The following is an 11,523-nucleotide window of genomic DNA, read 5'->3' as shown; positions in this document are numbered from 1 at the left end:
AGCATCATTCAAGCATGCTAAGGGCTGTGTGCTGCCATGAAAGTCAGGAAAGGGCTCATTCAAAGATTGTGTAGAATAGCCTTAAATTTTCTAAGGTATATATATACCATTTCCATGTTTCTGGAAGCTGAACTATGGAAAACTCTCAAAATTAGAAAAATATAACTCAAATAGTCTTCAAGATCAAGGACTTGATCAAGGACTGTAAGGCCAAATTTTAAGGCAAGGACTGTGGATAATTTACATAAGGAGTATGACCATGATTTTTTCTTCTTGGAAATACAAGAAGCAATTCAAATAGGATATTATGTATATGTCTGTAAGGTTCCCATCTTGAAGACTAAGTGGATTATCTTCATATATATCATAGCCCTCAAACCTTACTTTTGTCAACTGTTTTAAATTTATCTAACAGTCAGATACTCTAATGCCTGATGGTAGGAACTTAGGAGGTATTGCATGTTCATTGTTCAAGTAAAGGAACTCTCCTGTGGTTGTAGTACATAGAAAGAAATTTCACAGCCTTAAAATCTATAAGCAATGACATTCTAGTATATGCCATTTTCAGGTGACAATGGAGTTTACACCATCTGTGACTTCAAACTCGTGACAAAACTGGAACGCCTCTCTTCCCCACTCGGCCACTCGGAACAGTCGATTCTTTCCCACAAACCACAGCAGATGCATTTCCACCTCCAACTGGAACCTGAAATGGAGCGGAAATTTGGATCTCATGCTTGGGTGGAGATGCCACATGACGTCTGGAAAGCTTTCCACTTTGATTCCTGTGGTTCCTCCTGGAAATGGGGCCTGGAAACAATAAAAAGTCAAATTCATGCGATCCATCCAAGAGAGAGAGAGAGAGAGAGAGATTGCTAGCTATGGAGGAGCGAACCTTAAGAGACTTGGTAGACAAGCTCAATCCAGAGTGTGGATTGTCAGCATTGTACCTCACCCCATTGTGGCTCCATCGCAAAAGCCTCCACTCAAACACCGCCGTGTTCCCGGACCCCATTTCATCCTCCACGCCCTCCCAATCCCCAGCACTGATCGTCTCCCTCTCCGTCGATTCTTCGAATCCCACCCCCCAGCTCCTCTCGCCACTGATCGACAAGGGCCCAAATCCAATCTGGACGCCGATCTTCTTACCACTGCTCCCTGTCCTCGTGCTAGCCCCGCTGCTAGATCCACCACCGCCATCGGTCCTGGGCGTGTAGAGCGGGATCGCGACGGCGCTGGGATCGCCCAGCAGTGGCTCGATCGCGAATCTAATCCGGCAGGGGTAGAAGCCCAGCGCCTTCTCGTTCTTGAGCACGTCCATCAAGTGCACGCCCACCGATATGGTCTTGACGCGGAGCTCCACGTCCACATTGGCAGGGGTGATCCGGACGGGTAGAATGCATAATACAGCACCCCCCTTTATTTAGGGTGGGCCCCGTTTGCTTATTTGGATTTGCATGCCACCTCATTGCTTACATGCACATGCCACCTCATTACTGTATATTATTTTCAACAAAATCAAATATATTATTTATTCTACTATAACAGCATTATCTTGATTGTATAGCTTAATATGACTACATAGAATATTAAATGTAGCTTCCTTTCTCTCTCTTGTGGAAGAAGACCAACAGTAATACAAAAACTAAAAGAATATTCCAATACTAAAGAGAATGAATAAAATAAGCAAAGCAATTAGTCTAACCATAATACTAAAGAGAATGAATAAAATAAGAAAGAAAATATAAGGAGCACAAACATAAAACACAATGAGGAAAAACCTAAACCAATCGTAGGTTATATACTTATAAATTATAGCCGTTCATTCACTGGCTAATTATAAAATTATAGTCCTTAACATATCCGTTAACAGTATCTACTAATTAAAGTTTAACGTTAAACATTTAGGGTGCAGAGCTGGGCGTGACTAAGCACGCCACGGAGGAAGCAAGGAGTGAGCGTGGCAAAGGGGCAACCACGTAAGAGTGAGGGGTGCTGTATTGTGCATTTCTTCCATCCGGACGCTGGGCTGGATGGCCAGTGTGATTGCCACGCGCTGTTCGCGGACTTTGTGCTGGATCGCGGCTGGGATCTGGATGCGTGGATGGGGTTGGGGGGACTGACGGTTCTTGGTGTCCAGCTGGATGCAATGGCACGGCTGCCACGACGATCCATCGCCATAGACGAGGCGGTAGTTTGGATGCCCGGCATTACGATTGCCCGAGGAGAATTGTGTCGGTGCCGTGTACTCGATTTGGGGAATGGAAGCAGGGAAGAGGACAGAGGAAGGGGATCCAGCAGAAATCGTGGTCTTGGGCACGACGAAGAGGGATGGATCCTGGAGATCTTGAACATAGAAGTGTTCTTCTAGTATTTGCTTGGCCATTGCGAGTTGTGATGGATCCTCCCATGCCTCCGCGTCGCCCAGCTTCACATCCTTGCCGGATTGGCACAACTCCCGGAGCTCCTCCATGCAAACTAGCGAATGTACTTCAACCCTAATACGGAGGGTTAGTCACCATAGCTTTACAAGTAGCACATGCTTATGCAGGGACATCATTAATTATGAGGGGGTGGATAGAGATTGAGGACGCATATGGAGTACTTGTTCCATGTATATTTACTTTTTACCCTTGATCCTCTGGAGGTGGGGAAATAGGCCACATAATGACCTTTGTTGGCTAAGTCAAAGTAAACTTTTATTTAACAGTGGAATTTGGAGTTGTGTTAGAGAGAGATGGAGGAGAGTTCTTGTTCGTCTTGCCTAAAGCGAGCTGTTCTTTTGTTACAAGAGTTGTCCGAAAAAAAGCAAGATCTCAAGCCTGCTGTCAAGATCTTTGCTGACTGCCATTTCATCTGTTTGAAGCAGGGCGATGCCGATGGATTTCTGTGGAGTACCAAGCTTCTCCAAGGCGTCATCAATCACCTCTCAAGCGAAGATTTGGAGCCGGATAGTCTCTCGGTGTTTCTGCTGGAGTGCTTTGCAAACAGCCAGCAAGAAGAGGATCCACAGGCACTGGCAGCGTTTCATGTGGCAACACGCCATCAGGAAAAGGCACTGTTCACCTCTTGCCTCGATTCCGCAAGGTCAGATTTGCTGAGGTATCATGCTGCCATGGGCCTTGGATCAATCATTCATCAGGATGATGGAGAAGGCGCTCTAAAATGCTTCCAAGTTGCCAAATCCACAGCAGAAGCTCTGGATGTAGAGTACAGGGCCATAGCTTCGTACTGGATGATGAAGACTCTGTCACAGCTTGGTGAGCTTCAGGAAGCAAAGATCGCTCTCGATCAGGAGTTCACTGGATCGGTAATCTCGTCAGCTCTGGCTAGCATGATAAAAGCGAAGATCAAGCAGAAGGAAGGTGGCGATTGGAAAGAGGTGGTCTCTGTGTATGCCGAGGCTAGAAGAACACTGGCAAACTTTATGGTGAATCTCAAGGACAAGCTTGCGGAAAAGTTGGCGTCGTCCTGCTGCTCTACGTTGTTCCTCCTGAACCATGTCCGATATGACAGGTTCACCAAGTTCTTCATACTCACGTTGCCATCTCCATCTCCAGATCTGGCAGCACTTGCGACTGCTACACCACTGAACGTCTGCTTTGCTGCCTACGACTTGTACAGGGAAGCCAGGTGCGAGATAGCAGTGCTCCAAGAGGGCCGGGTCGACGCGGAAGATGCAAGGTCCCACATCGAAGAAGGCATAGAAGTTATGTATGACAGATATGACGAGGTCTCAGTCACTGGCATTGATCCGCTCGTGCTTGGCCATCAGATTGCCTTGAAGATGGGTGACTTGGACAGCATTCACTGGGCCCAAGTGTTCATAAACGACTACCTTGGCCGTGAAACCAAAGGAGACACTCAGGCTATGGTCTCTCGGCTGATGGTATGTGTCGAGAAACACTCTAGAGACGGTGAAACTTACAGAGCTTGGACAGATTACTACATTGGAAGAGGAGGAGTATTGGACGGCAAGTTTTCCGAAGCACAGTATGGATTTCTGGAAAGGTCCCTGGAACAAGCAGAAACAGGAATGCTGCGTTACTTTGCTGCAACTGAACTAGGCAACGCATGCACTGACCAGAAAACAAGCCGAGAATATCTGGAGAGGGCGAAACGCTATGCTCTTCAAGCCAGTAACGAGGAGCTCATCCTGGACGCCATGGCCCGGCAGTTTGACGCTCTTATATCGCAGCAATTGTTCGAAATGGCAAATGGGATCGTCCAGGAACTCCGGAAGGTTACAGACAGGAGCTTCCCAAACTTGGTGGTGTTTGGACAAGGTGTTGTAGAACTCATGGAAGGACGTCTCAAGCGCGAATGGGGAGATGTTTCTGGTGCCGCTTGGCATTTTCAGAGGTCATGCCAACTTTTGGAACCCTTACAAACACCATACCCTGCAGCACTGGTCACGTATATCTGTAACAGAGACACCCCCTCTTTCTTTGGCAGGAATCGCTTACAGATGAGCTTTGGAGACGCTGTCGTCCTTCTCAAGGCGTGCAACAAGAACTTACAAATGGGCGCAGCCACTGGAATTACTTTGTATGATGAGGCAACGATGGAGCTGAAAGAGATTTTGAAGTTATTAATTAAGCTTGACGAAGAAGGAGACCTTGAGGAACAGGAATCACAGATTGGCCACTTGCTCCAAACTCTGACACGGGAGAATAGGGATGTCGAACTACATGGCCTGCAAATATATGAATCTAGACTTTGGATGAAGATGGCGGAGCTTGCGCATGCATATTCGATTAAACTGAGGATCTCTCCACCCCTATTGCTCGTCAATGAATTCATGAGACAAGCTATCCAACTTGCTGAGCGCTCAATCTCTCCAAGTGTTACAGTCCCTTCAGTTCTTGTTAACCATGCTTGTCTGCTGTTTAAGATGGGCTTTACTACAGACTCCATCCAGAAAATCAAAGAGCTCCTCAGGTTCGTGGCATCTCTCTGTTTCTAAAGAGAAGGAAGCTCTAAGATTTATTTGTTCAGGTATTGGCTGCGAATGGATGGAAACTTCGGCTGTTTGAGCATAGGGAGGATCAACAATATAGAGTCACTCATGCTCTACTTTAAAGGACTCCAGATGTTCCTACTGGAAGCCAACGAGATCAAGCAAGCACTGATCTGGTCTGATAGGAGCCATGCAAGAGACATGCTGTTTCTAGTCAGCAAAGAAGGGAATCGTGAGAACTCGATGGAGTTCGACGTGGACGACGACAGAGCCTGGTCAGAAATTGAAGAAGTCTCCAAGATCATGGGAAAGGAAACAGCCATCTTGATTGTATCTAAGATTTCGACATCAACTTTCGACAACGTGGTTATCTATCTTCTACACAATGGGGAGCTTATCAACTACAGACACCAACGCGGCTTTCAAGCTTGCTCGCCATCGGATTTGCTGAAACTACTGGATGCTAACGACGTAGACAGTAGTCTCAGGGATTACTACAAGATCATCATCGAGCCTTTTGAGTCGCAGCTAGAAAGTATCCAACCCAAGAAACTTGTTTTTGTTCCAAGCGAGGTAATCTATCTTTTTTTTCTTTTACTTGCAAACTCTGAAGAGCTGCGAAACTTGTAGGATATCTCCTTCGTTCCTTTCGGTGCCTTGATGGATGAAGACAACAACTACTTGATCCAGAGATATGCTGTAGCCACAGTTTCCTCGTTGAGGCTCTTGAACCATTGTGACAAGAGAAGACGGGTCCTACGGCAGCAGAAGCAGAAATCACAAACTTCGTCATCTCTGGTGGTTGGTAATCCCAGCAAAGATCTGTATTATGCAACGAAAGAAGCAGAGATGGTGGAGTCGTTTCTGAAGAGAGCCAACGCAGGGAGCGTCGTCAACTTGCTGTGCGAAGCTGATGCAACGAAAGATCTTGTGCTGCAGCAGCTTCCTGAAAGTGACTGGATTCACATCGCAAGCCACGGTACAGTTACCGCGGACTTTCCAGATGGAGCTCTGGTTTTGGCAGTGCCGGAAGAGCATCGAGACGACCTTGCAAAGTCAGCCCGATCTTCCGAGTTTGAGGAGTGCCTCGTGAGAGCTCTCACAACAGCGTCGGTTTCGGACAGGCTCACAGGGGATGAAGTCGTAGAGCTTGCAGAACAGGGTCCGTTTCGAGCATCAGCCGCGATTCTCAGCGCCTGCAACTCAGGAATCGGGAGAGTGTTTGCCGAGGGAATCCTGGCGCTGCCGAGATCGTTCCACATCTCCGGAGTTCCGTCCGTGGTGATATCACTTTGGGAGGTGAAGGACGAGTCCACTCAGGTGCTCATGGAGAAGATGTATGGTAATCTGGTGGAAGAAGGGATGGACATTGGGAGGGCTCTCCAAAAGGCTTCTGTGGAGATGATCGAGGCCAACGATGGTTTCGAGAAGATTTACGATGTGAGGCACTGGGCGGCGTTCTTCATCTCGGGTAGTCCCTTCACGACTCTCAAGAACCCTAAATTTTAAATTCTTTTCGTCCATTTTTCTAAGGGTACAGAGCTATTGGTTCCACGCAAGACCTTGGATTCGCACGCAGCTCTTGTTTGAAGCAACCTCGTGCCGGGCCAAGATACCTTTGCAACAGCATGTCAGTGGCGGCAACACTCTCTCTGATGCAGCGCTGGAGCGCGTGAGGAGCATTTCGGATTCCATTGCGATACCAATGAGAAGCTATGGCCGAGCTTGCAGCCTAGGGTGCCTCACGTTTCATCGGAGCCTGATGGGATCTGGCTTGTGGGGGTCCAGTCTTCAAAGAGATACCAGAGAGATTCACAGTAGCTAACAAGAACGATATGAAGTCTTGGATGAGAATCTCGGCTTTGCTCATGCTATCCTTGCATCTCCAAGGTGAACAAAGGTGCAGCACATCTTTAGAATGCCAGAGAGCAATTCTGGCTTGCTCATGGCTATTAAGGAGGCTCTCTTGGTTCTCTCTCACTCCTAATGACCTGCTCTTCATGATTTACCAGTTGTTGAAAAGTTAAATTTAGGGCAGATTCATCGGGAGCAAATATAAAGAGGAAGTTAGGCTTTCATGAAGTGATTAATAATGTTTAAAGGTATTTAAAAGTGTTTTTAAAGTGATATTAATGAGCAATGTTAGTAAAGTTGCATTTCTTTTTTTTGAACTATATTTAGAGTGTTTTGGAGAATTTTGCTTGTAACTCACAATTAACCATTATCAATAGGGCGTCATTAAACAATTTTTGTTTGTTTCTCTCGTAATTCATTCCTAGGTGCAGCATAGTGGAATTTGTACAACACAACATCTTCTAGCCTTGGTCTAGTGCTGGATTAAAGTGGGTGGAATATAACTGTAAACTTAAATGAATCTTGAGAGCTAGGAACAGAGTGGTTGGGAACAATTTTCAATGAATAGAGTTTCTTGAATTTTATTTTGGGGAGACAAGGAATTGTGTGTAAGTTTGAGTGAGGGGTTCATTGGGTCTTTAGATTTGAATTCTAGTTCTCCCATTGACTTCATGCTTCCACATCTTTGGAAGAATTCACTACACAGCTGACTATCTGGTAGAATATTTGCTAGTGACATAAGCCAATTAGGTCAACTATTCCCCTTTCCTAGGTGGTATATACAGATTTTCTTTTGGTATTTTTTAGTCACAAATTGATTTTCGTGGGATATTGAGTGTGCAATATTCCCTTGCACAGTAGGACCTTGAATAATTCCCTCATGGACTTGTGGCTTGAATTCATTTGAGGTTGAATATCAGCTTGCTTGCATAGTCGATCAGCAAAATAGGATGGACCTTATGCCAGGTTTCGTAAGGACTTGATTCGCAAGTACACAGCCTTCACTCAAGGAGATGAAGCAGTACATCATGGTAGGGCTTTGCTATGCAAGCAAGATGAAATGCAGGCATTGACAGAAGGTTTGCCATTCATGGGTGTTTTTGTGGATTGCTATGTCTCAGTGGGTCATGATAACAAGGTGAGGAAGAAGTTTTTGTCCAGCAAAGAAGTTGATCACCAGTGAAGGACTTTGGTCAAGTGGCTGATAACTGATTTGGCACCTCATTGGAAGAGGAGAGCGGTGGGTGCTCTGGCAAAGCTAGCTTGACCCTGACAGTTTCATCCTTGGATGTATCATACAGAACAGATGCAAGTTTGCACTAGCTGGTGTCTGATCTTGCAAAGGAGAGTGTTACTAGCCATTGCTGATTTCCATTGGCAGAAGGAAGATGGAGATGCCTTGATATTGAAGGATACATGGCCTCTCCTTTGTTGGTTGGACTTGTGATGGTTGGGCATGGTTCCATTTGAGGGAGAAAAGATTGAAGTTTTTCACTATTTTGACTTGACTTTGGGACCAGTTTCGATGCACCCCCAAGAACTTATATCCCCAGAAGCTGGCAACACTGCCGTGTCTACTTTGCAATTTTAATAGTGGAAAGTTGTCTGTTTTTCATTGGCCATAGTTATGGTGCTGCAGCTGGTTGTGGCCATGGCTACTGCCATTGCCATTGCCCCTTGCTATTGGCTCTAGCCATGGTTGGTGTGGCTATGCCATTGCAGATTGTGCTAAAAACATTGCTCAAAGGTAAGGTTTTTCTTTTTACTTGATGTGGTTATTGTTGAGAATGTATTCTCCTATAGTCAGCATCATGTTGAAAAGATGTAATATATATATCTTTCTATAGATAGTATTTATATAAATTTGCCACTGTGAGGTCTAAATATACAGCCACGATGCCATACTAATATTAGCATAGTGGAATTTTGGTAGCTATTGGATTGGTTTTAATCCAAACCACTCGCTTCTATATATAAGCTAGGGTTTTTGGGCTCTATATTCCCTTTCCATATTCCATGCACTCACATTGGTGGAGGTGAGGGGCACTTTTGATTGTCCCTAAAGAGTGTTTGGATTTGGGATTTTATTTAGATCTAGCTTTTGCATTGTTTAGATTAAGTTTTTTTCATTTCATTTCTTTTGTTCTTTCCTTTAAGGATTTTGGTTTAAATCTAGCTTTTGCATTGTTTAGATTTCCTTTTTCTTCTAGCTTTTTTTATTTCTTTTCTTTTGCTCTTTCCTTTTCATTCATTTTTATGGTAGAGCAATAGTCTCCTCCTCTGACTCTGGAGTAACAATTGGTGCAATTGCTTGATGCTATGTGATTGCAATTGAACAACCAAACTCAGTTGATAGCAGCATTCATGGCATGTGGTACAACTCTTTTGCTTTTGGTGCCAATCTTCGCATTTAACTAGAGTTCTTTTGTGGGAATTCTGGGGATGATATGTACTATTGGTTTAATCACTTCACAATGATTGCCATATGTCATTCTTGGGATGATGCTCAACGTTTGCATGAGTTTCCCATGTATTTCCAAAGGATGGTGCTGCAATGGTACAATAGTTTGAGTGTAGCCACTTGTGGGGATTGGAGTATTCTCTTAGACATTTTCAAACACGCATTCAGACATATTGACGATTGTGATGATACCTTTCAATAATTGCATAATCTTCGTCAAGGACCATTAGAGTCAATAATGCAATTTGGCATTCATTTCTAAAGCCTCTTGCTTCGTGTAAAGCTAAATATATTGGAGTGGTTCAAGCTAGGAATGTTATAGCTAACACTTCGTTAAGATCTTGTAGGACTTGCGCATGCACTTGCTCTAGCCACCCTTGTTAATGCCCTTCGTTTGGCACAATGTTATGAGATGTTGCCTCATCCACTTCTCGTTACACATCTTTCAACTCCACTTTCTATGGGAGATGATCCTATTTTAATGGAGGTTAATGCTACTGCTGCTTGAGTTCAAGGACAAGGGTGAGGACATGGTTGTGGCCATGATATTTGCTGCTAAACATGTGATGAAGTTGGCCACACATATCAACGTTGTCGGTGTTTTTCGGATTTGCAGCCTCTATTTCTTAGGTGGAGACCTTGGTGTTAACAACGTCCTATTGGTGCTACTGCAGTGGAAAGTTTAGACACCAAGATGCATCCGGAAAATAAGGAGTCGTGTGAGTAATGAAGGGACCTTGCACAAATAAGCTAGTGATCCCTCCATCTTTTTTTCAAGAGTATCATCAAGGGGTTCACTTGGTATTAGTTTATCCAGTGTTTACTTTCCAAGCTCGTTTTTATAACAAGAGGTCTCCTATTATTCTTTCAATATTAGTTGATATAGGTTTGAGTTTATTTTCTATGCTTGACCTATTGCTATATATTGTTGTTTACATTTGCATTGTGCAGTAGAGCCAATTTTCATTCTTTATGGCAATGGCGTATACATGCATGTGCATAGGATGAGGCAAATTTAGTTGTGCGTATGGGCAATCTCGAGCTTGGGTTGCAGTCATTGCAAGTAGTGTTGAGTCAAGCTTTTGACCTCATCCTTGGTATGGATTAATTGCAACACAATCATGCCAAGTATGACTTTGCAACTTCTCCCCCTTGTTTCATACTTCCTTATATTTCATCAATTCCTCTCACTTTTGTCCCTCCTCATCCCTTTGCTTCTATCTCTGTTTCCATTATTTCCCATTACTTCTTCCTATGTTTTCGTCTTGTTTCACTCTTCTCTTTTCCAATCCTTCTGATAGTCTTTGTGTTGTAGCGGTTGACTAGCTTATAAAAGAGTATATTAATTTTTTTGAATTTGACTTATCATTCAGGGCTAAGATTGCCACATGTCATATAATTCCCACCAAGGATGCTCGCCCAATCAATGTCATCGATCACCCAAAGAGATCAAGATTTTACATATAAATGTCAAAGATATTATAGAAAAAGGGTGTTCTTCAAAAGTCACGGAGTCCTTGGGCATGTGAACCTCATCTTATGATGAAGCCCGATGGGAGTATTTGTTTCTGCATTAAGTATTATTTGTTAAACAAAGTGATGATTCCTGTTATGTACCTTCTTCCTCACACTATTGATATCTTGGATTGTCTAGGGAGAAGTCATTGGTTCACCATACTTCTGGGTATTGGCAAGTACCGATGGCCAAAGAAGATATTCCTAAGACTTTTTTTCATACATTGTTTGGTTTGTACGAGTTCTTGGTGATACCATTTAATTTGAACAATGCTGCAACGACTTTTTAGCAGATGATGGACAAGGTTCTTTGTGATATGCCGGAAGTGATTATTAACTTCATTGATGATGTCTTGATTCATTTAGAGGGGATGTGGGAAGAACACATCCATGATGTTCATAAAGTGTTGGATCGGCTATGGGATGTTGGTTTAAAGCTGAAGTAGTTGAAGTGCGTGTTTAGGTCCAAGGACATGACTTATCTTGGGTATTGTATTTTTCATGAGGGTTTGCAAGTTAATCCTGACAAATTTGTGGCTGTTCTAAAGTTCCTTACTGCAAAGTGTATGAATGATGTGCAATGCTTCCTAGGCAATTTGCAGTATCTCGGTCATTTTATGAATCATATTTTTTATCACACTGCACTGTTGCAAGCATTGTTAAAGTCATCAACGTCATTTTTCATTTGGTCTGTAGGCTGTGAGTGGGCATTCATGGATCGCCTCCTCTACCC

At 43.9% G+C, this 11,523-nt stretch overlaps 1 protein-coding gene across 1 annotated transcript; it reads right to left on the bottom strand.

The window, feature by feature from the left end:
* Window positions 1–435: 435 nt before the first annotated feature.
* On the bottom strand, window positions 436–1,400 carry LOC9649767. The gene is made up of 2 exons (XM_024681577.1): window positions 896–1,400; window positions 436–810 (listed from the first exon to the last, which is right to left on the bottom strand). Exons 1-2 carry the CDS (start codon window positions 1,319–1,321, stop codon window positions 565–567), a joined length of 672 nt encoding a protein of 223 aa, XP_024537345.1. The 5' UTR covers window positions 1,322–1,400; the 3' UTR covers window positions 436–564.
* Window positions 1,401–11,523: the final 10,123 nt, after the last annotated feature.

This window comes from Selaginella moellendorffii, unplaced genomic scaffold, assembly GCF_000143415.4.
Source record: "Selaginella moellendorffii unplaced genomic scaffold, v1.0 SELMOscaffold_31, whole genome shotgun sequence".
NCBI lineage: Eukaryota > Viridiplantae > Streptophyta > Lycopodiopsida > Selaginellales > Selaginellaceae > Selaginella > Selaginella moellendorffii.
Note: the sequence above shows the minus strand (reverse complement) of the source record. Positions and strands in the feature narration are given on the sequence as shown.

Excerpts from the sequence above, each read along its gene's own strand:
- LOC9649767 (XM_024681577.1), bottom strand. The coding sequence starts at position 1,321 with ATGGACGTGCTCAAGAACGAGAAGGCGCTGGGCTTCTACCCCTGCCGG. Across the intron at positions 811-895 it reads TGTCTACCAAGTCTCTTAAG|GCCCCATTTCCAGGAGGAAC; the intron begins GTTCGCTCCTCC and ends TATTGTTTCCAG.